The following is a 25,191-nucleotide window of genomic DNA, read 5'->3' as shown; positions in this document are numbered from 1 at the left end:
TCCACATTTTTTCTTTGACAAAAGGTGCGCTTTCCTTACATTGTAATTTGATTATTATTTTCATTGTTTATGTCATTGGCGTGTGTGTTGTCAGATGACAGGTAGGAGTTTTCTTTGTTTTAGCGTTTTGATACATTTTTATTCTTTTCAACAGGCTCAAAGAAAATATGGGCGATCTCTTTTGGAACGATGCCAAGCTTAACAAGTTTATTTTCCTTGTCCCTCCAACATGATACACAGATGGATGATGCTGAAGGCTCAATAACAGAAGCTTGCGTGGGCCGCATTGGATCATCATTTCCTGTAACAGTAGTTGGAAGGACTTTGTTCAAGGCCTGGTGAAGGATTTGCGGAAGCAGAATTCTTGAAAGGGTTTTACAACCTATGTATCAAGCGCCACCGATAAATCTGCAACTTTCTGTTTTAGATTGTAAAAATAGAAAAGATCCGTTGCCTGCAAAAGGTGGGAAGAGTGTGATGGAAAAAAATGGAAGAATGATAACGTTTTGTTTTTCAAAAAAGGTAGTGTCCAGTGCGACACATGATTGTCTAAAATAAGAAGGACTGGTCGTGTCTTTCCAAGAAAGGGAACAAAAAATTTCTTTCGCCCACTCCAAGAAGAGCTCGTTCGTAATGAATCCACTCTCTGTACTCGTCATGATCCATGAATCTGGGATTCTCTCGAGGAACTGCCCCCCTGAAAAATCAGCATGGCTGGCAATGTTGAACCTGCCACAGAAATAGCGTTTAATAAAGTGACATGACCTCCAACTGTCACTTGAGTCTGATATACGTGCCACGTACCATTTGGTACTAGAACCTTCTTTGAAGATGAAAATTTTCCAAAAAAAAACCCAAACGGATTCGTGACAGTTATATATTCTACATGGGTCATAGGTCACTTCTTTTAGGGTTTTCTCAAATATGGCTTTGGCTAAGTTAAGAACGGCACCCTTCAAGAGGTTGTTCCTCCCTAAGAGTTATTTCAGGGTGACGTTTGATGTAATTTGATATCTATTTGTCAGATGGACCCTCAACTTTGTCAATGTTTTGCTGATTCTTTACGCGATACAATTTCAATACGACCGGACAGGGAAATGTCTACCTGGCATATTTTTCGTAAATTTCCTGATTCATCAAGCCATAACTTCGTCAATACTTGACAATACAATTTTGTTCATGAAGCACTCAATGGAAAGATAAATTATTTCTCTTTAAGGTAAGATATCCGTCAATGTTGTATAGAACCCATTCATTAAAATAATCACGGTTTTAAAAAATAGGTCCGTTTCTCTCGACCGCCGAGTTCATACCCTTGATACTATAATACATACTATTGGTAAAAAAAATCGTGCCAGGTCCCTGTGATTGTACCTGCTGTCCCTATTGCATGACCGTAAAAGGCGACTAAATTTAGCATCTTATATTTTCTCTTCCTTCTAACTGACTTTATCTTTCCTAATGCCTCCCTTGGCACCGCCTCACTTTTGGCCTTGAGTTGAGCGTGCGCCGCTGTGAGGAAGTAGCTGGGTTCTTTCCCCTGGCCGAGACACACAAAAGTGGTAGTTTCTGCTCCTGCTAAGCGCTCAGCATACAGGGAGTGGGACGACTGGTTCGACCGTTGTCAGTATAATGTGACCGGGTGGGGTGTGTTGCTAGGTGTCTACGGTGGCATGCTTCAGTAATATAAAAAGGCAACAGTTCCAATATACAAGAAGACACAACACGAACATACCGTAGTCTCCCAAAACACTCACCTCGCACTTCACACACGCTACACAATGCATACATAGGAGGCTGACCTTACAAGATCCTGGCTGTTAATAGGACGTTAAAAAAATCAAACAAACAATGAATACTGAAATGAACTAACTGATGATTGTTCAGTAAATTATGCAAATTTGCTTATTTAGACCAGATTATAGAATTTATCAATAATATGTATGTCTCCAATCAAAATCATCCAGAAGTATTCATAGGGCGAAAGTGAGCAGATGGATATAGGAAAGGCGAAAGTCCTTCTGAGTGAGGTAAAATTCCCAACTATAAGGACAGGAGATTCTGCCGAGCCCTACACTTTACCAAACATGCACTGTTTGATAAAGTTTAAGATACGATTTCTATTATTTAACAAAATGACATTAATTTACCTGTCCAGGGTGTAAATGTAATAATAGTTTACACTTGTCCGAACTTAACTAGAACTGTCGCCAGATTGGACGACTAATACCCCCGCTGCACAAATTAATAATGACTCCATTAATAGGGGGCTTTGCAGAATGGTTTACTCAACTCCCCTTTATGTCAGGGTTTTGTGTACCAAATTAATAGATCTGTCAAGTAGTTTATTTCTTTTGTTTTTCACCATTTTTAATCAGTTAATTTACAAAAGTAACAAACAAGATAGAATGACATTATTTCAGATCATAATCAAATATCCTTGTAGGGCGTTAGAATTGTCGGGCCGGGCCGTACTTAGATAATTTTATATATCTCGCTGTTAATAGATAATTTTATATATCTCGCTGTTAATAATAGCACGCTGAGCTTAGTATCAACCTGCTTTAAATCTAGATTAGATTATTGGGGGTATTTACATGTTTTTGAAAAAAGCGCACAAAAAAACCCCACGAAAACAAGAAATAATTATTATAAATGCAAAATAGTTGCAACCATACAAAAATAGCATCATACAAGAACAGCAACTACAAATGTTTACAAGCAAACAATAGTATATATATATATATATATACAAAAACACTCCACTAAAATTTTGAAACTATAGAGTCCTACAGGTGCTTATTGAAGTATTACCTAACATAATCAAATACTGTACCATTATAAAATGCGCTGCAGATAGGCCGTTAGAATTACATCATCGCCATAGGAATCTAGTTGTGACCATTCGCTTGGTCGTACGCAATTAACTAAGAATTTTATCTTTTATATTTTACCGAAATCATTTCATACCAATGTCTCCCATGACACTGGCCTTGTGTAAATGGTTATTATGTTTTCTGAAGATCAGAACGTGAATGTCTGGATTTTAGTAGTCATGTTTCGCACACATGATCCTTAAAATTTGTTTGTTTAATTAATTAACGTCCTATTAACAGCCAGGGCCGTGTATGGACGGCCTCCCATGTATGCGGTGTTGCGTGTATGTAGTGCGAGGTGGGTGTTTTTGGAGACTGTGGTATATTCATGTTGTATCTTGTTGTATAGTGGAACTGTTGCCCTTTTTATAGTGCTATATCACTGAAGCATGCCGCCGAAGACACCAAGCAACTGAACCCACCGGTCACATTATACTGACAACGGGTGAACCAGTCGTCCCACTCCCGTTATGTTGAGCGCTAAACAGGAGAAGAAACTACCACTTTTATAGAATTTTGTGTCTCGCCCAGGAGACAGAACCCATAGTCTTCCTCACAGAGGCGAGCACTCAACCAAAGGCTAAAAGTGAGGTGGTGTCAAGGAAGAAGTTAGGAAGAAGTAAATTAGGAAGAAAGAAAAGATAAGATCCTAAACTTAGTCGCCTTTTATGATCATGCAATAGGGGCAGCAGCTACAATTTCAACGCCCTACCTGCAGGGCCAGGTCCTAAAGACATCTCCACTATTCTTGTGAAAGTTTTTTCTCCCATCATTCCTTCATTTGTCAATGGTTTTAGTCGCAAGAGATATCTTTGTCAACGTAAGACAGATTGCCCGAGCTTACCTTTTGAACCTAAGGATAATTACGTGACGTCATAACTTTATGCGGTCTAACCGTTCTATGCATTGTCGATGACATCATCAATATTGACGTGCAGTCGACGGAACCATGTTAATGTCGCGGTAAAAATGCTTCATTTTAGACTATTATCTCTTTTTTGTGTGAATCATTCCCTCTGAAGAATTACTGAATGTCCAACCCGAGGCTTAGATATTTATGAATTGCCCCTCGGGTTGTGATTCCGTAGAAACACCCTCTCTGTAGCGAAAATTATATTAACCTGCGCACGTTTTCTTTAAACTCGTAACACAAAACAGAGTTAAAACTGAATAAACATAATCAGCGATACAAACGATACGACTTGTTTTTACCATCCGCCCCCCTCTTTTTTTGTAGTTAAATTTGAATTTTGAGTATGACATTTAGTGTAAATAAGCATTGGTTGTCATATTTTGACATGCATTGGTTTTTATCCCATAACTATGCATGTTTCACAATGGAAAAATCATAAGATAAACCCCATAGCAATTGGTCATTGTTTATATTTACACACCACATTATATAAACACCTACTCTGTCTCACATTGGCAAACTTCAACCGCTTTTGATTGCGATTGGCTTTCAATTTCGGACTATTTTCATTGTGCTTTTACTGTATAACAGGCAGTTGCTTATTCGAAGTATTATACAACAGAATAATGGCTCTCTATTCAGGCACTATATATCTAGCGGAAAGATATTATGACCTGTAAATGTACATGAACTAAAAATAAGAAATAGAGTTAAAGTTATGGGATAAACAATTTCCTGAACGCGTGACTCTTATTTACAATGTTTATCTTAATATTTTATCTAATTTAAGTTTCAAATTTGAAAAATACAGTGGCTAAAACTGTTTTTGTTTTCAATATTTGAAAATTAACTTACTGGAATTGATACACATGATAAACAACAGTCATTTGTGGGGAACATCTATGTATCACCCAACAATGTATGTCAAAATATGAAAACCAATGCTTACATTTAACATGTTATATTTACTCAAAAAAGAAAACAAAATATTAAATAAAATAATAACTTTAAACATGGAACTTAAAGATGGTCAAGAGGCTTTGTTTGTTTGTTTGTTTGTTTGATTAATTGACGTCCTATTAACAGCTAAGGTCATGTAAGGACGGCCTCCCATGTATGCGGTGTGTTGCCGTGTATGTTGTGCGAGGTGTGTGTTTTGGGAGACTGCGGTATATTCATATTGTGTCATCTTGTATAGTGGAACTATTGCCCTTTTTATAGTGCTATAGCACTGAAGCATGCCGCCGAAGACACCAAGCAACACACCCCACCCGGTCACATTCTGACAACGGGTGAACCAGTCGCCCCACTCCCTGTATGCTGAGCGCTACGCAGAAGCAGAAACTACCACTTTTATTGACTTTGGTGTGTCACGGCCAGGGGATAGAACCCAGAGCCTTCCTCACAGGGGCGAACGCTCAACTCATGGCCAAAAGTGAGGCGATGGCAAGGGAGACATTAGGAAAGATAGTCAGTTTTGAAGAAGGGAAAAGATAAGATCCTAAATTTAGTCGACTTTTATGATCATGCAATAGGGGCAGCAGGTACAATTCTAACGCCCTACCTGCAGGGCAGAGGTCAAGAGGCCGAAAATATGTAAATGAAGAGACATTTGTGCTGTTTGAATTACAAATGATACATCTAGTTAGAGAAAAAATATCATTTGATGGAACAGCGGATGATTGGGCGGGAGGTTCTAGTGGGTTCCAGTAACCTAACATCAAATAGTCCCATTGATAAACTGGATTTACCAAGATAAACACAACACCTGAATCAATTTCAAATATTTAAATTCCAATATCATTTATTTCTTTATCTATCTTCTATGAATTCACCGTAGTAAAACTCTTGTAAGCTGTTGAAGATATTAATACGCCTGAGCCTAACTGCAAATGCAAACTTGGAAATAACCTTACATTGGGTTTGCAAATGCAAACTTGGAAATAACCTTACATTGTTCAGTGGCAATATAAACATTAAACATTTTGTTTATTTATAGGCCCATTGACAGCCAGGGTCATTTAGGTCCAACAAAGAAATAGACAAGCATTGTCACAAGTCGTATGTGCGTATAAATTAACATATACGGTTTTTTCTTACGTTTTTTTGTTTTGTTTGTAATATAACTTAACTGAGACAAATACACATATAAGAAATGCAATTAATAAAGATATTCCTATTAATTTGAGTATTGATGTACTTCCCTCTTTCCTGCAAGAAAATTCTAGATTATAGGAACTTAGTGGTGAAGGTATCTAACTTTTCTGTCAACACTCCACCTCAAGTTGTAGACGCCGTGTGATCACGATACCTAATGCCAACGCCAGCGCTCCATCGCCGAGTCATTGTGATCCAGTAGTAACTCTCTATTTCCAGCGCTAGTGAGTCATACACAAAACAAAATGATTATTGTTGCTGAGTAACTAGATAGCATCCAACGATTCCCTCCAGAATGACAAGTCCAAGACAAAGAATCAAAGCTACTTTGTCAACCGACTGACTAACCATATCCCATGTAACCACCGGTCTTCCGTCGTCTTCAACCTTTTCGCATGGACCATCGATATGTGATATGGCGTCGGCTTTAATTTCTCCGTAAACAACTGAATTCGAACTCCTACGCTCTTTGGTATTCACTAAAGTAGCCATACACTGAAGAATGCGAGGAATCTTTTTTGAACTACTTTGGAGGCAACAGTTAACAGACAGTGTTTACGCAGCGCAAATGATTACGTTAATGGCAAGACTGATACAGAGAAAAAGACTAACGACCGGTAGATTAGTCGAGATGGGCGGTAACTGATCCATCACGATAGTCATATATATAGCCAATGACAGAACAAAAGTCACAGAAAATGAAACCTTTTCGCCGCAGTCTGACGGTAGGAGAAACACAAACAATATCATAAACTGTAGAAACCCAAACGGAACAAATATATTTACAATCAAAAAGCCTGGCTGTCGTTTCAGAGTTATGTCCATCTGAAGAAATGGTTTGCCTTTGCTACTTTCTATCACCATCAAATCCGTAAATGAAATATCCCACAGTCCATTCGGAATAAAGTCCGAAGAGGCTTCACTCGCTGTCTTAAATTTGAATTTATCGGTACTGCTCCCTAGTGGTTTGATAGTGATATTACATATATGTTGGTCAAATGGGAAGTATTTGGCATACGATCCACAAAAAGTCTTCATACGTAGATTAAATTCAAGTCTAGCTGTTCCGTCTGATTGAAATTGTACTAACAGTGCGTTCTTATAACTCTTCATCAAATCATATCCTTCCGCAGAATTATGGACGCTCAGAGGGGGTATCCACACATCTGCAAATGACAAAAATAATCCTTTAACATGATCATGGCGACGGGGATCCCATTTTATTAATTCATCCTTCCAGCTGATGGAAAACTTGATCATAGATGTTAGAATTTCCCCAACCATATCGTATGCCTGTATCTTACCAACCATGGCAGTAGCGGTAACCTCAATGGCTTTTCTTTGGTCAATAATCAGGCGGGTTGTTGTGTAATTTGTCAAAAGTTTTGCTTTTAGTTTGTTTACACCTGAATAGCTCACTCCATGCACATGTGTACACGTTACACTTAAAAGAAGCAGAAGATAAGCATTGAGCATGATGAAGAATTAGAACATTCCGCGCCTTGGATCTTTTTAACTAGCAGTGGACAGTTTCCACCGATACTAAATATTGATGTGCACCATTATCGTCTCCCGTTGTATAGTTTGAACACGGTCTTATATATTGGCTGATGATTCCGAGCAATATTACATTAAAATCAATATCAAGTGCCACCATTTTATGTCAATAATTTATTGGTATCACTGATTTAGGAAGATATGAAATGCCATATCATAATATCAAATGTAGTGTAAATTCGATTTCAATAATTCAGTCCATTGGCAATGCAGCATTTGTTAGATGAATATCAGATTCGATCAAGTCACAAGGGTTTTGCTGATCAAGTAGGCAATTTGTAATCTCTACATGAGCGTAAAACCCCAAAGCATTTAAACCCATTATATGGAGTAGAAATCTGGGCTATTGCAACATACAAAAATGATATACATGTATGAATATTAAATTCAGTCTATTAAAGTGAATAGTCGGGCAAAGAAAACCAGTCTAAATGCGTTCATTGGCCTACCAAAAGTTCTCACATATTAATACGACGGTCAAGTTTTGCTTAGTTTCCCAGTTCTGACCATTCAAGTAAAGAAAAGATGAAAGCATTAAAAGCGAGGCTGCGTGGAAATGTAACCACGGACATAGTGAGCCGGGAGGACGTTTTAGAATTTCCATACTTTAAATTAATTTCTTCGTACGCAGACAGATTTTGACGAGAGATTTTATTTTTCCATTTCATAAGAAATTATACTGGATACATTCACACCATTTTTACCGACTTTAGCCATCCTTGCCCGACTGTTCACTTTAATAAGAGCTTTATTGTTCAAGCAGACAATCTAGCAAATGAGTGCAGAACCTTAAAGCATATTTTATAAGACTCTTTCATATGTTGATACGGATATTCCACCCGAGGGTCACAGAATGTTGTAAAACGCGAGACTTGCGTTATTGTGATCCCAAGGGTATACCATCTCTTCCCTTAATATCCACATATGAAAGAGAATTTTTGTTTCATATCTCGACGTTTTAATTGCAACTTTAGCACTATAAAATCCCGCCATTTTGAATTAAGTTCAAAGAAAGCTGCACTAAAAGTCAATTCTCCATACAAAAAATTGCGTGATACCTTTATTTTAAAAACCATGTTTGTGCTATTTATAGTAAAACCAGTCTAGTTTTTATATATTGTTAAAATTTTGCAGACAAAAAAACCCGCATAGATGATTTTTCGTCAGTGTCTGATTTCGCTATTTTCGACATAACTTGGCGAAATATAAACGGGGGATATAAGGTGAGTAGACCTATTCTTATATCATTAGCTACTAGCTCATCATGGTTATACAGACATACGTAGTCGATCGACCAATGGACAGTCTGATAACAAATAAAACTTGTGTAAATGTTTTCATTACGGTATGATTTAAGCATTGCAGTTTACCCGTAACCAAATCTGAACATCGGTCATATTAAATAAAATAAAAGAAACATATAATTACCCATGTTGGTTTACGTTATACAGTAGTTATAATAATGTCGATACAATGGTCAGTGTCAATCACATCTCTATTACGATACTTCTACGCTATCAATCGAGATACATGTAACAACCACCAGAGATATAACCCTAATATTTGACACAGAGTACACAGTTTTAGTTTAAATCCTTGTTTTTCAATGGCGAAATTTACACGAAAGTCATTTTATTGACGCTTTGACGCAACGAGGATGTATTACAGGGTAAGCCAAGTGTCATATGAGGATAGGGATATTCTACCTGATTGTCATTAAACGCTGTAAAACCCGAGGTTGGCATTTTCTGATCACGAGGTAGAATATTCCTATCCTTCATATCCACATCTGAAGAGTATTGTTCATTGTTTTATATCATTCAATATTGAATAGCATAGTTTTTACGAGATATGGCATTTAATTATGAAAGATGTAAAAATGCTATCATACAACAGCATACAAATACACCATTAGAGTAAGAGTTTGGCCTTGTATTAATAGAGCTCAACTGCCGCCCGAAATAATATTTATGATTTGGACAATAATTGTGTCTTGTGTCTAATTAACACAAAAAATACATATACAATAATACATATTGCTTTTGTTGTCTACTTCATTCCATATCCATATAGGTCATAGTGTCATGGCTTTTTGTGGTTTGCAATTATTAATTTATTTATTTACTTCTATGTTCAAGAATATTAGAAATTTCATAAAAGAATACCTTTCAGTGGTGATAATAAGAGTAAAGTAACTATTGTTTCTGAAAAAAAAACTTAAACGTCTGCTCCTGTTTTTACTAGATAAAAAATCCATTCGCCAGCGGTGTTGCACCTTACAATGCTGGTAAACATAATGAGATGATGTTGCCTTATAACTTATAACAGAACAAAATTCATATCAATTTACATTAGTTTCCCATGTTGAGTGAAAAGTAATAGATTGTGTAATTAAGGATATCGTGTCTAAGATAGTCATAGTCTACAAAAGTGGTAGTTTCTGCTCTTGCTTAGCGCGCACCATAACAGGATAGAGTATATCGGTATAAGGGGGTAAGAGGGGTGTTGTTCGGTGGTTGTGGCAACATGCTTTACTGAGATAGCACTTAAAAAGCAAGATCTCCACTATAACAGAGAAACATCACGAATATGTTGTAGCCACCCAAACCATACAGACTTTCTAACACGCAACACGTTGTTTGCGGGGGAGGCCGTCCTTAAATGAAGTGAAATACTAAAAGTGGAGGCCGTCCTCAAATGATCTAAATGTAAAAAGGGTAGGCCGTCCATAAGTGAACTGAACAATTAAAAAGGGTGTGGAGTGTCCTTAAATGAACTGAAATATTAAAAGGGGATGCCGTCCTTAAATGAACTGAAATGATAAAAGAGGAGGCCTTCCATAAATGAACTGAAATGTTTAAAGGGACGGCCGTCCTTAAATGAACAATGTTTTTTTGTTTGTTTGATTATTTTTACGTCCTAGTAACTGCTATAGTCATGTAAGGACGGCCTTCCATGTATGCGATGTGTTGCGGGTATGTTGTGCGAGGTGCATGTTTTGGGAGACTGCGGTATATATTGATTTGTTTGTTTGTTTGATTATTTTTTCGTCCTATTAACAGCTATGGTCATCTAAGGACGGCCTCCCATGCTTGCTGTGTTGTGTGTATTTTGTGCGTGGTGCATGTTTTGGGAGACTGCGGTTTAGTCATGTTGTGTCTTCTTGTGTAGTGGAAATGTTGCCCTTTTTATAGTGTTATATCACTGAAAACACCAAGCAACACACCCCACCCGGTCACATTATACTGACAACGGGTGAACCAGTCTTCCAACTCCCTGTATGCTGAGCGCTAAGCAGGAGTAGAAACTACCACTTTTATTGACTTTGTCTCGGCCAGGGGACAGAACCCAGAGCCTTCCTCACAGAGGCAAATGCTCAACAAAAGGCCAAAAGTGAGGTATATATTGAACAATGAACTGAACTGTTAAAAGCGGAGGCCGTCCTTAAGTGAAATAAAATATTAAAAAAGGAGGCCGTTTTGAACTGAACTCAAATATTAAAAGGGAGAGGCCGTTCTTAAATGAACTGAAATGTTAAAAGGGGGGGTCGTTCTTAAATGAACTGAAATGTTAAAAAGGTAGGCCGTCCATAAGTGAACTGAAATATGAAAAGGGGAGGCCATCCATAAATGAACTGAAATATCAAAAAGGGAGGCCATCCTTAAATATTAAATGAACTGAAATATCAAAAAGGGAGGCCATCCTTAAATATTAAATGAACTGAAATATCAAAAAGGGAGGCCATCCTTAAATATGAAATGAACTGAAATATGAAAAGGGGAGGCCGTCCTTAAATCAACAATGAACTAAACTTTTAAAAGGGGAGGTCGTCCTTAACTGAACTGAAATATTAAAAGGGGTGGCCGTTCTGAACTGAACTGAAATAAATAAGTTTTGGCGGTAAATGTGTGTTGGTCAGTTTGTAGTGTCTTTGTGTCAGTTATGCTTGAGAACTCAGAGACAGAAGGTTCATATTGTTATGCGTTGTGCAGGGAATTAATTTAGGGTCCATTTCATTTTTGTATTTACACAAGGCATCGTTTCATGCGATGAGAGCTTTGGGCCACACCCAGAATGATCATCTTCATCGTCATTAGTGCCTGTAATGTCATTGTGTTCGTGTAGAAATAAAACGAACTAAATCAGGACCATGTATTTGTCTATATGTCAGAAAATACCAGTACAGTTACACTTAAATGAACTAATATGTCAAAGTTGTATAGTATATCACTTTTTGTCATAGTGAAAACTGTTTAAGTGTTATACATATTTTTCTCCGTTTGTCTGAGTTTTAAACTTTCTAATTTTACCACTTTTTATAAAGTTGCAGTACTGGAAGTATTTTAAATTATAAAAGTAAAAAATCTTTTTAACGTGTACACGTGAAAAATAGGCTCGAAAGAGGCCGAATCATTCCGAACTCTTCCGAACATCGTCGCGACAATCTCGAAGTAACACGAGAGTTGTGAAACCAAGAGAAATGTCAACAATTTTTCGTAAACAAAACATGTGGTCGACCTCTGTAGCAGACTGGATCTACAAAGAAAATAATGTTCGCACATAACAATATTTGATACACACAATATTTAATTACGGCAATGTGTGAATAAGATGTTTCAAATGCTCGCTCTGTGGACATATACCAGCACGATTTGTTCATATTAGCCAGAAGGAAAACGTAAACAAACACATGTGCGCTTACGCTAGTTACCTGGATCACCACGTGCAGGACGTGTGGACGTCAGTCACGTGATACGATTCGGAATTCCCGAAGGTACTGAACATGACGGTGATTGAAGGCGTTTTAATCAAAACATGACGGTGATTGAAGGCGTTTTTATCAAAACCAGGAATATATGATCCCTAGATTTCGGCTCACTTACAGGCTGACATATGGTTTTGGGGAGCTAAATCATCAAGATACATGTCCATGTTCCAATATCAAATGTTAAAACGACATATCGTTCAGTGAAAATTACAAGAAATACAACTTTAACAGGGGAAGCCGTCCTTAAATGAACTGAAATGTTAAAAGGGGAAGTCGTCCTTAAATGAACTGAAATGTTAAAAGGGTAGGCCGTCGATAAATGAACGGAAATGTTAAAAGGGGAGGCCGTCCTTAAATGAACTGAAATGTTTTTTGAAACTTCACAGTTGGTCTCTGTAACTTCTTACCTGACTTTTTATGCAGAGAGAACGTGATGTTCTTGTAAATAAATGTATAATAAAAAACACTGAAAAGTTACGTATAATGCGTCTTTAAAAGGGGAGACCGTCCTTAAAAACTTAAGTGATGCAATGTCGGAAAGCCCAACCAATTAACCGACTCTACAATATGGAAAATCCGGCATAAAAACAACATTACAAGGACATCTTCATTAACATCTATTATTTAAAACAAAAATTTAAAAAAAAATTTAAAAATTTTAAGTGAATAGTTAGCTAAAAGTGGGTAATTTAGCCATCAAAGTACCCCTAAAGAGAATAATAAATATCAATGTACATTTGCTTCTAAAAGTGGGTTATTTAGCCATTAATGTACCCCTAAAAGAGTATATTTGTCTATCAATGTACATTTGCTTCTAAAAGTGGTTTATTAAGCCATCAATGTTACTCCTAAAGAGAATAATTATCTATCATGTACATTATCTTCTAAAAGTTGGTAATTTAGCCATCAATGTACCACTAAAGAGAATAATTATCTATGAATGTACATTTGCCTCTAAAAGTGGGTTATTTAGCCATCAATGTACCCATAGGGAGAATGATTATCTATCAATGTACACTTACCGCTAAAAGTGGGTTATTTAGCCATCAATGTACCCCTAAAAGAATGAATGTACATTTGCCTCTAACAATGTGGTTAATTTAGCCATCAATGTACCACTAAAGAGGATATTTTAGAGCTATCAAATATAAAAATGCCTTTGACAATGGATGTCCCTAAAAGTGGATTTTTTTTCATTTATTCACTGCTCTTTTAAAGACTCGTTTTACAAAACGCTTGTGAAAGCTCCATCTTAAAGTCAGTCCCTCCGATGTGTATCCATGTGAAGCTATACAGTTTTTGTTTAATGTAGGGTACTCGTACATATCAGCATTGTGGATAGGCGTTACTCCAAGTTTATATGCTACAATAGCTAGATAGACATCGTCCAGACGGAAAGGTTTAGTGTATTGCATAGCCGTCCGCACGTCCGACACGAAATCCATCGTCATAATGACAGTCCCAGCGGCTATAAATGGCGGATATTTTGGCCAGGGATACTCCGACACGGGTACATACCATTTACTAGAAGCGTTTCGATGGGGTTCGTAGCCTTCGTATAGTCGCCCCATATATAAATATTTACGGTTATCAACTAGTAATGTATATAGATAGGAAATTAGAGTATTCAGTGAAACGAAGAAGTCATCATCTATCAATACAATAAAGCGAGCGTATGGACAGAATTCAGATATCCAGTTAAATGCTGTAGAAGTTTTCAATGTATTATTAAAATACGTATCGTGAAAATCCATTAAAATGATATCGTTATATCGTTTGATTTCGTTCCTAATAAAATGAAGAGAGCCATTTACAGGCCGATTATCACGAAACTTCACAAACATACTCATTAGGGTGTGGGATTGTGCATTTTTTTCCCAATCTTAAGTCCAAGATGGCCGCCAGGGCCCATTTCCTGTTTTCAGGTTTCGGTCTCTGATCTCAATGAAAATTGGTCTATGGGGGTTTTAAGGGATGGCGAACATCATGTGAACATTTTCATAAAAATTTTAGTATTCCAAGATGGCCGCTGGTCTACTTCCTGTTTTCAGGTTTCGGTCTTCTATCTCAATGAAAATTGGTATATAGGGGTTTTAAGGGATGGCAAACAACATGCAAACATTTTCGTAAAGATTTTACTATTCCAAGATGGCCGCTGGTCTACTTCCTCTTTTCAGGTTTCGGTCCAAAAAGGAACATTTGTGAAATATGCGATACAGAATTTTCAGTTTACAATCTAAACAAGTACTCATTGTAATGGAACCATTACAGAGTCCCCCAAACGCATCCCCAATTGCAACAAATCAAGAATGCAGTTGCACAGTGTATATGAACATCTTTGGAGAATTTTGATGTACTTTTATATAGGAATTCAGGTTCTCCTAAAATGTACACAACTATATAACTCGGTGATCATGACCCAGGACCTGGCCATGCCTTGTACCTGCGTATAGTGCGCACCCCAACTTTTCACTTGATAATTTATTAAAAAAGTGCGCACTATACGCGCTAAAATATGGTAATACAAGACTTTTTTTCAGAGGAATTGATTTGGCAGTTATCATGACTGTATGGCATCCCTTAAAATTTTAAGTTAAAACCCCCATTTACCAATTTTCAATGAATTGCTGTCAAAAAATTGAAAACAGGAAGTTGGCCCAGCGACATTCTTTTAAATTTTTATCATATTGATCAGTATCCCTTAATACCCCTATATTCTAATTTTTATTGAAATCAGACCAAAATATAAAAACAGGAAGTTAGCCCAGCGGCCATCTTTGAATATCAAAAATATTTCCGAAAATGTTTTTATGTTGATCGCCATCCCTTAAAACCCCTGTAGACAAATTTTCATTGAGATCAGAGATCGAAAACTGATGAACAGGAAGTGAGGCAGCGGTCATCTTGGAATAGCAAAATCTTTATGAAAACATTTGCATGTTGTTCGCCATCCCTAAATAATCCTATAGACCAATTTTCATTGAGATAGGGGACCGAAACCTGAAAACAGGAAGTGGGCTAGCGGCCATCTTGGAATTCTAAAATCTTTACAAAAATGTTCGCATGTTGTTCGCCATCCCTTAAAACCCCCATAGACCAATTTTCATTGAGATCGGAGACCGAAACCTGAAAACAGGAAGTGGGCCAGCGGCCATCTTGGAATACCAAAATCTTTACAAAAATGTTTGCATGTTGTTCGCCATACGTAAACAAGAATTTTTTTTTTAAATCTCGACATTGTTAAGTATTTTAATTGATACTGAAATTCCAAATCGTTGATCAATACGATTTAGCAAGTACAACATGTACGCTATACCGACACCGGAGCAAACGTCACGCACGTTAAACAAATCCAATACGTAACCACTGAGGAGTTGATGAAATTATTTTTAGACAAGAGAACATGCATCTATTAAGGTAACCACACTACTGTAAGAGCGATTTGAGAAGTTTTAGACAAATTTTTGTTTGTTTGATTGATTAATTAACGTCCTATTAACGGCTATGGTAATGTAAGGACGGGCTTCTATGTAATCGATGTGTTGCGTGTATGTTCTACAAGGTGAGTGTTTTGGGAGACTGCGGTATATTCATGTTGTGTCTTCTTGTATAGTGGAGCATGCAACCGAAGACACCAAGCAACACACCCCATCCGGTCACATTATACTGACAACGGACGAACCAGTCGTCCCACTCCCCGTATGCTGCGCGATAAGCAGGAGCAGAAACTACCACTTTATAGACTTTGATCTGTCTCGGCCAGGGGAAAGAACCCAGAACCTTCCTCACAGGGGCGAACGATCATCTCAAGGCCAAAAGTGAGGCGGTGCCAAGGGAGGCATTAGGAAGGATAAAGTTAGTTAGGAAGAATAGAAAAGAAAAAGATCCTAAGTTTATTCGCCTTTTACGATCATGAAATAGGGGCAGCAGGTACAATTCTAACGCCTTACCAGCAGGGCAGTTTTAGACTAAAAATTCTTTACTACACTAACAATGGACAGGGTTCGGCATGCAAGACATCTGACCACTGTGTGTAATGGCGGACAGTAAGCGAGTATGAACGGAATTTCACTATTTTGACAACACATGTGGCAAACGTAAGCAATATTTAAAAAATCATTGTCTTATAAGTATGGATATTCGTATAATTGACAAAGATAATGTTATCTTTAAGGAAATAACATCACACAGCAAACCAATGTCGGTTTTTTTTGACAAATTTAACGTCTCATAGAAAACGTTCTAATGACTTTTTTTTCTTAAATATTGCAGTTCAAAAGTAAAAAAAAAATGCTGTTTCTAAACCCGGCATATAAATATATCAAATAAGCTAAATGTTTGTCCCGTTTCAAAATACATTATCATTCGGTAGTTCTTATTAAAATTTAAATAAGTTTAACTGCACTAACATGTAAAAATAAAAACACATGTTTATAATTTCAAACTTTAATGCTTATTTTCACAGCGAACCCTGAAAAGATTAACAGCAAAAATGACATTATACATGGCAACTGACTTCAATTGGAATTCACAAAAACGAGACTGAAACATCACACCAGAGTAGATCCTTAAGCTGTAAAAACCATTAATTTATAATGGGAAAACTTTAATGTTAAGCTCTCTTTTTGAAATAAACTTCTATACATTGTAAACATTGTGATTATCAAAATGCTATTTGGCGATGAATAACATACTGAGTTCTTAAGTATGAAAATTAACGTACATGCAACTTTAAGCGTTAGATTTTTCCCTGTACTTTACATAACAAACATTTTATCTTATATGATAGACAGCTTGATTATTTAGCCCGAGGCTATAGTCATCACGTTTGTATGCTATGTAAAACGCCTCAAGATTATGGTAATGTTGAAGCGATTATCACAAACTGGAAAGAGGAGGACAATTCAGAAACTGAAGATTGTGACTTTATAATGATCATCACGACCTTGTTTGTAGCATAGGCATTTCAGAGTGGACTTTCCTATGTTTTTCAGTGCACAAATATGGATAATATTCTCGGAAAACACATTACAGATTAACTGGTGTATAATTGCAATCCCAGTATGTGTTCCAAATCTAACGCTTCAGGACTGACAACATCACCGTGCTTTAGGTAATCACTTTTTTTAAAACATCATTATCATATTCAATCAAGCTTTAAAATGAATTTATCTAAATAGATAACACAGGTGTTTTGACTCTTCGTGTGATGTTTATTCGTCAAGCAGAGTCATTTATTATAGAAATATGTATGAGTATTATTTCAACTATTCATGCCTGAGGCAATTTGTACGTCCGACAGTATGACGTTTTCTTGTAAAATATATATCGTCTGCTATTCTCCACGTACGACTCCTTGTATTTAAAGTTTTACGTGTCCTGTTTTTCTCTCAGAAATATAAAAAAAGAATATCATTTTAATGTTATTTACCACTTCATTTTATAGTATGATAAGTTACTGTAAAGTGACTTCTTTGATATGTTTTCGTCTGAACATACATCGGAAGTAATTCTTTTAACATTGTCTTTATTGCAACTAATGTTTTAAAACGTTATAAAGTGTAACCTGTCAAAACCGATTATTGTCTAATACAGACGCCTGTCTATTCCGGTTTAATTGTATGGTATTTTCTTAATCATAAGGTCAGCTCGGACGAAGTAAATCATATGTAACGTATTGTAATCGCCTTTTGCTCGATGTGTTCTCCGTCATCGTATAATTTCAACACAAAATTAAGCGTGGTTTCAGAATCAGATTCTTTATTTTGTTTAAGTTTTACAACTTATCGCAACATATACATACATAGTAATACATAATAAGACATAAGGGCATGGTACGCAATACAGAACCATTTTCATACACCCATATAAATAACATTTATGTTCTGTCGGTGGAGCATCTTGAATAATTGAACTAACTTAGACATGCTAGGATTTCTGACATAATATGGTTTTACAAATTTTAATCTTAAATCTTCATACACCTTACATTTTAAAAATGGAATTAATTTTCAATATCATCATTACATAATTAATATATTCTCTCATTTCTAGGTATATCCCCTCTCTATATTCAAGTTATTGGCAGATTTTAGAATTTAGATATTTTTTTCTGAACTTATTATTTAACCATTATATCATTTCAAATTGAAAGAGACGGTCATTGAGCTTGACCCATTCCGTCCAAGGGCCCTGGGTCTGACGGTTACAAAGGTGTGAAAAGACATATCCAATTACCCCAGCGTGGCATTACTTATACAGGGTTTCAGTTTCTGGCTAATTGTTTCACACCTATTTTGTTGACATTTACAAGCTACAGGCTCAATTGTTCTGCCAAAGCCATGTTAAAACAGGTGACCGGATGAGTGGCGTTTTGAAAAGATCGAAATGACATTTGTTTTTCTGGTCGCTCTAAAAATTATTTTGCGACCACGGGAAGGAAATGTTGTGGTCGCTGGTCTTGTTAGAGAGATGGTCGTTTAATAGAGGGAGATAATAAATATATAGTGAAAACGCTTGGGAGGAATTGAACTGGTCGTTTAGAGCTGAGGGTCGCTTAATCCAGATAGTCGTTAGTAAAGATTTGACTGTCATTTAACATTCTAGTTTTTTCTGATGAAAGATAAAGAAAGTCTTCCATGTTCAATTTGTACCTCAGCATTAGTAGTGTTTTTCTTCACACCAAGTACGCTTTTTAAGAAGTCGATGTGTACCTTTTCAATGTCAGGAGCTTTGTGAAATTACCATATTTCACATCCATAATTCAAAACACTTCTAAAGTGGTGACAAATAATATTCAGTCATTGAAAGGTTTTAAAGTCCTTGACAAAAATTGTGAATTTTATGGCACGAGGGTCTCACATAATTATTCCCCTGAATAGTTTATTGGGAAAAACACATATTGAACAATTTTTGTTTATTTTCAATAGGAAAAGAGTCAAACTTTACAAGAATTTCAGCATGAATTGGCATTTCAAGAATATAGCCAAATAAGATCCCCGGGGCCCTCAGGAGTGTCCAACATTAAGGGATCAGATTGTTCAAGATTTAAAAATGAATATTTATATGTATATCATCCCATTTTGGAATTAAAAACTCTTCATAGATCGAAAAGTTCAATCGAAAAAGAAATCCTCATTCTATATAAAAAGGGTTTTTGACATTGTTTTCTTTATGAAACACTGTATTTATTTAGAACTCACGTGACCGTTAGGCAAATGAACCTCTTGTAGTAGTTACAGTTATACTTTACATGTTTGTCTCTAATCACATCGTAGTGTTTAATACATGTTGTCGGACGAAAAAACAACAGGTCAACAATCGTCATGTTTTTGTTTATAATATAAATGACCCTTGTTGGAAAATTCGCCTGAAAGCTATATTCTCTATAAAAGAAACTATTTTAGAAAATAGTAATTCCAAGTTTATAATCAGCTGGTAATCATAATTTTCATACTCGTCACCAGTAATTGAATAAATAATGTGTTATTTATCAATAAATAAATATATTTCATTTTTCAATAAATAGATATGTTTCATTTATCAATAAATAGATGTTTTATTTATCAATAAATAAATATGTGTTATTTTTCAATAAATAAATAAAAAAAAATTATTTCGCAATGAATAAATATGTGTTATTTATTATTTCTAATATTGTTTAAAAAAAGGTATGAAATGAGCACTTAAAACATATTTTAATTTGCAAAATAAAAATATCAATGGTTTATGTTTTTCGGACAACTAACTAGATGACATGTATTACGCACAAATAACTTCGTTACTATACAGATATAGAGCATACCACATGGTGATTAGGCCTGACCAAAGAGAACTCGTCTAAATGCCTTCAGGCTCGAATTAATTATCAACACACCTAGAGAGAAGGAGCCGGCGGGTTAATGTCCTGTTCTCTTATGATCAATAGGATACCTAGCTCAACCAACATAAGTGGTATCTTAAAGATGCTCCACCGCCGACACACGATAAGCGACACTCATTATTTAAATTATAATTGGAGTTTACTCGTGTGAATTTGTGTCTAAATAAAACAAAAATAATATTGAGTAATTTGTTTTGCATTTGGTGGGTGCTTTATTCCAGATAGGGCACATTTACAGTGCCGGGGTTTTGTTCGGGCCGCAATTAATTATTTTTAATATTTTCATCTTGAGGTTAAATAAGAAATACAGATATTTCAATGGTGGTAATTGTGTAAATAAGTTACTTTAGTAACTGAACAAATAATAATTCGTCTGCTCCTGTTTTTGAAAGAGAAAAAAATATCATTCGTCTGCGGTGTAGCATAGTTACATGTGCGGTAATTTGGATAATCACAAATGAAGAAGAGCCTTTAGTATTTTATTTACCATATGTAACATAACTTAGTAAAAAAAATCATGATTTTTATGAAAGCAAGAAACTTAATATATGACTAATTTAGGATATTAGATTTTAGGAAAAATTGACCCCAAAAAAATATGTGCCCCTGGCGGCGGCCATGTTGATTTTCAAAATGACCGTCCAAAAATCACATTTTTAGCCATATCTCACGTTCTATAGAAGCTAGATAAAAAAATTAAAGGTCAACACCCATATTTTTGATACAAAGGAATATAACAGAATTGCCTTAATGTATGTAGAAGGATCGCCATTTTGCATTCCAAGGTGGCAGCCAAATATACGATCTATTTATGTTTATAACATATGTACATGACTACTAAGAGTTACACTATTACAAGGAGACATATCACAATATACCGCAGCCACCTAAAACATTGACATTCTCACACAGCAACACATGCGAGATCGTTCCTAAATTACCCTGGTTTTTAATAGAAGGTCAAACCTCATAAACTAAACCAAACAAAATAATTTTCTGTTTTAGGTCAAGATCCTCATCTTTCGTCCTATTTTCAACACTTCTTGGCATTTCAGTTATCAGTAGTTCTCTTCTTTGGATATGTTCCCGTGGCGGCCCTGGTTATTTTCCATTTACAACGGAAGAAGAAAAACAGGCGAACCTAGATACATCCATGACAAGAACGTTTGCAAAATTAGCAGGAAAACCACAAAAAATTAAATCGGCAAAATTAGCAAGGACATCAATACGAGTACATTATTACAATCGCCCACCATGGATCCCAGAGGATGTATTTTCGGGTTGTAATAACAAATGTCACTTGACGATGGGAGACGGGGATTCGTATACCGGAAGTGCCGTCGTTGTGTTCCACATACCTTACGTCATTCAAAAATATATTCAGAAGAGAATGGGACAGATATGGGTGTTTCATTCTCTGGAGCCACCAGTGATGCGCTGGTCTAAATCTTTAAATTGGAAAAATGTTTTTAATTGGACAATAAGTTACAGACGGGACGCGGATATTCATTATCCATATGGTACTTTTAACGCAAAGAAATACCAAGGCGATCTGGAAAAACAATCCAACAAGTTATATAAAAAATGGCAAAATAAGCCTAAAAATATTGTATGGATGGTATCACATTGCAATACCAGTGGACAACGCAGTTTGTATGTCAAGGAGTTAAAAAAAGTCATCAATGTTGACGTGTATGGAAAGTGTGGTATACAAAACCAGTGCCCGCGGATAAAAACCACAGAATGTTTGAAGCCATACAAATTTTATCTGTCATTTGAAAGTAAATTATGCGAAGATTACCTCACGGAGAAGACTTTCAAAGTCTACGAATCTAACATCATGACACTACCTATAGTCCGAAGTGGATCGAACCTCTCCATGTTTCTTCCTCCGGGTTCTTATATAGATACGTCAACGTTTAACAATAAAAGGAACTTGGTAGGATATATCAAATCACTATCGAAAGCCAAAGAAAGATTTAAAAAGTATATACAATGGAGAAAACATTATAAATTAAACGCACATAATAAGCATAAGATTGCTTTTTGTGAACTTTGTCGGCGGCTTCATTCAAAAGATGTACATAAATATCAAAGATTGTATTCAGATATTGGAGGATGGCTTCGAGGAGACAATGTAAAGCAAAACTATTGCAGAGAAGCAAACGACATACACTAAAGAAAATTATGTTGTTACGTTGTAAATTATTTTTTACCACTATTCATACTTAGATGTACTGTTAATCAACTATTTTTTCGGAAATATATTTTCGCATTTTCTTGTCTATTGTTTTCAAAGCGATTCAATTTTGCTATTTCTGTTAAAGGTTCTATTATAATGTGATAAAAAAAATCGTGGTGATTTATTTTCTCGAACTCCAATCGTCGGCGAAACTACATAATGTTCTTATTTATTACTGTATATCAAAAGTTTTTGTTTTTGATATATTATTGATTTTCTGAGCTTTAATTTTGTCTTTTGTTTTTATTAAGTTTAAAAACACAGAAATGTTTGAGGGTAGTTTTATTTTTTGTAATAATGTAAAAATCATTATGTACATTATGTACAACACATATTTAAGAAGTGATTGGTGTTCATAACGGAGTTTCATTATTTAGCCCGAAGCTGTCCTTATCACATGTTCTTTTCATTTTTCTGGTTTCACGACTGTTGACACAATCAACACAAACAGGATGTAGGATTGGACGATATAAACTGAGTTCCAGATAGTGGTCTTATGGCGATTATTCAATGCAGATTGAGATCAGTAACAATACATTCATTAGTTCAAGACTCGTCTATATGAGTAGCTTTTTCGAGACCGAGGGTTTGTGTTGACTAGATAAATTACCGCAATCTCACCATGGGCACCGACTCCAGCATCAGGAGATTGAATACTTCGTCGTTCTTTAGGTAAATGTTTCAATTGAGATTTTAATTTTTTGATCATATATTTAATCTTGTTAAAAAAGATGACCCTTTTTATTTGAGGTGATACAAGTGTATTTGGCAAGTTGAAGTCAAGTCTAATATTATCGATGTTTAATCATACATTTTTAGTTTCAGTTGAAAGGCGGTGTTTGGGGTTTCTATTTTCAAATTAGTTTTCACGCGCAGAATGAATGAGGGGAAAATGAAAATAAACATAAACACATTGTATCTGAATGTACTTTGTACATTTCAACATGTATATGATATACCTAGTATAGACTATTTAATTGTATAGTGTATACAGTTAAAAAAAAACAAAAAAAACATGTGTATGATGTACTGTGTAACAAATATTTTATTACTAATATATAGTGTCCTCTAGCGATTTTTTTTTTTTAATATTTAGTATCATATATAAAAACAAGAATTCCATGGAAGTGGATGTGTCGCCTGCACAGTATCACAAAAAATGGTTATTTACAGTTGAAAATATTGTTAATAATTTAGGTTGAGTAATCAAGTTCCATAACTCTTGCAAATATTGATGGATTTTGAAAAGTAATCAACCAATCTAAGATCTCATTGATATAAAGCAATACACCAAATTTGGTTGAAATCGGACAATAAATACTAACGTTTTCAAGCGGAAGTCATCTTTCGACTATTTTAAGGTCCCGTAACTCTTGCAAATATTGACAGATTTTGACCAGTATCGAACCCATCTAAGATCTCATTAATATATAAAGCAACAAACCAAATTTGGTTGAAATCGGACAATAAATATGTAAGTTATCGAGCGGAAACCTTGGATCTTTCTGTTTTGACGAATTTACAGTTCCTTAACTCTTGCAAATATTGACGGATTTTAACCATTATCGAACTCATCCGAGATCTCATTGATATAAAGCTATATACCAAATTTGGTTGAAATCGGACAATAAATACTTCACTTATCGTTGCAGGCGACACAAAAACTACAAACTACAATCAAAGTACATACATAATAACGATTATTAATTCCACGACTGTCTATTTTATCAACGATTATATAAAAGGTGGCAAAATAATTCTAAAAGCACTGTATGGATGGTATCCAATTGTGATACCAGCGGAAAAAGGCATTTATATGTCAAGGAATTACAAAAACTTTTGAAAATTGACGTTTATGGAAAATGTAGCACAAAAAAAAGTCCAAGAAAAAACACTACATAATGTCTGAAGCCATACAAATTTTATCTCTCATTCGAAAGTCAGCTATGTGAAGATTACATAACAGAGAAGAGTTTTAAACTCTACGCGTCTGATGTAACGACTTTGCCTATAGTCCGGAGTGGATCTAATGTATCTATGTTTCTTCCTCCGGGTTCTTATATAGATACAACTAAATTCAAACAGAAAAGAAAAATTATCAATTATATGAAATCACTGTCAAAAAGTAAACTAAAATTCCAAAAGTATGTACAATGGACAGAAAGTTACCAAGTAAACGAGGGAACTACATATTCAATAGCATTTTGTGGACTTTGCCGTCGGCTTCATCAAAAAGATGTACATCAAAACCAAAGACTATATACTGATATAGGAGAATGGCTTAACGGGGACAATTCTAAACGCAAGTCATGTAAACAACCGAAGGACTTAAACTAAAAAAAATTATTTGTGTGATATTTCAAGCATGTGATCAAAGGTTTCCAATTTTTCACACTTCAGAAATGGAGTTACTTTATTTATTTTATCAAAAATACTTTGCACCTTTATGAAAAATGAAGCTAACATTTACAACTCAATAATTTACATATTCTTAAAATATTAATTTTCGTGCAAATGGAATGAATAAGTTATTTAACATAAACTTTACCCCTTAATTTGGCCTCTGACCAGACTAGTTAATATCATGATCGGATGATGTTGTGATTAAGTCACTCGCCGTTCACCTAGCCGACCGGGGTTCGATCCCCGGCACGGACGTGAAAAGGTGTTCACATGCCCGATCACTTGGGTTTTCTCCTGACACTCCGGTTTCCTTCCATACCCTCGCGCACTTCCGGGCCATCGAAAGTGACTTGCATAAGTGGTATGTCTTGTTTCGCAATCGATGTAAAATAA

The 25,191-nt window shown here is 35.6% G+C and overlaps 3 protein-coding genes across 3 annotated transcripts; 2 read left to right on the top strand and 1 right to left on the bottom strand.

The window, feature by feature from the left end:
• Nucleotides 1-13,001: 13,001 nt before the first annotated feature.
• On the bottom strand, nt 13,002-14,115 carry LOC138324430 (lactosylceramide 1,3-N-acetyl-beta-D-glucosaminyltransferase-like). Its single transcript, XM_069269496.1, has one exon. It carries the CDS (start codon nt 14,113-14,115, stop codon nt 13,465-13,467), a length of 651 nt encoding a protein of 216 aa, XP_069125597.1. The 3' UTR covers nt 13,002-13,464.
• Nucleotides 14,116-21,168: 7,053 nt separating this feature from the next.
• LOC138324578 (alpha-(1,3)-fucosyltransferase C-like) lies at nt 21,169-22,434 on the top strand. Its single transcript, XM_069269626.1, has one exon. It carries the CDS (start codon nt 21,307-21,309, stop codon nt 22,330-22,332), a length of 1,026 nt encoding a protein of 341 aa, XP_069125727.1. The 5' UTR covers nt 21,169-21,306; the 3' UTR covers nt 22,333-22,434.
• A 1,701-nt stretch (nt 22,435-24,135) lies between these two features.
• LOC138324429 (alpha-(1,3)-fucosyltransferase C-like) lies at nt 24,136-24,732 on the top strand (the record flags this gene model as incomplete). The annotated part of the gene is given in 1 exon segment (XM_069269495.1): nt 24,136-24,732. A coding segment is annotated over 1 exon segment (597 nt), but the record flags the coding sequence as incomplete, so codon positions are not given.
• Nucleotides 24,733-25,191: the final 459 nt, after the last annotated feature.

The sequence above is a fragment of the Argopecten irradians genome, chromosome 5 (assembly GCF_041381155.1).
Source record: "Argopecten irradians isolate NY chromosome 5, Ai_NY, whole genome shotgun sequence".
Taxonomy (NCBI): domain Eukaryota; kingdom Metazoa; phylum Mollusca; class Bivalvia; order Pectinida; family Pectinidae; genus Argopecten; species Argopecten irradians.
The sequence above is the reverse complement of the archived record's forward strand: the minus strand, read 5'-3'. Positions and strand labels throughout refer to the sequence as shown.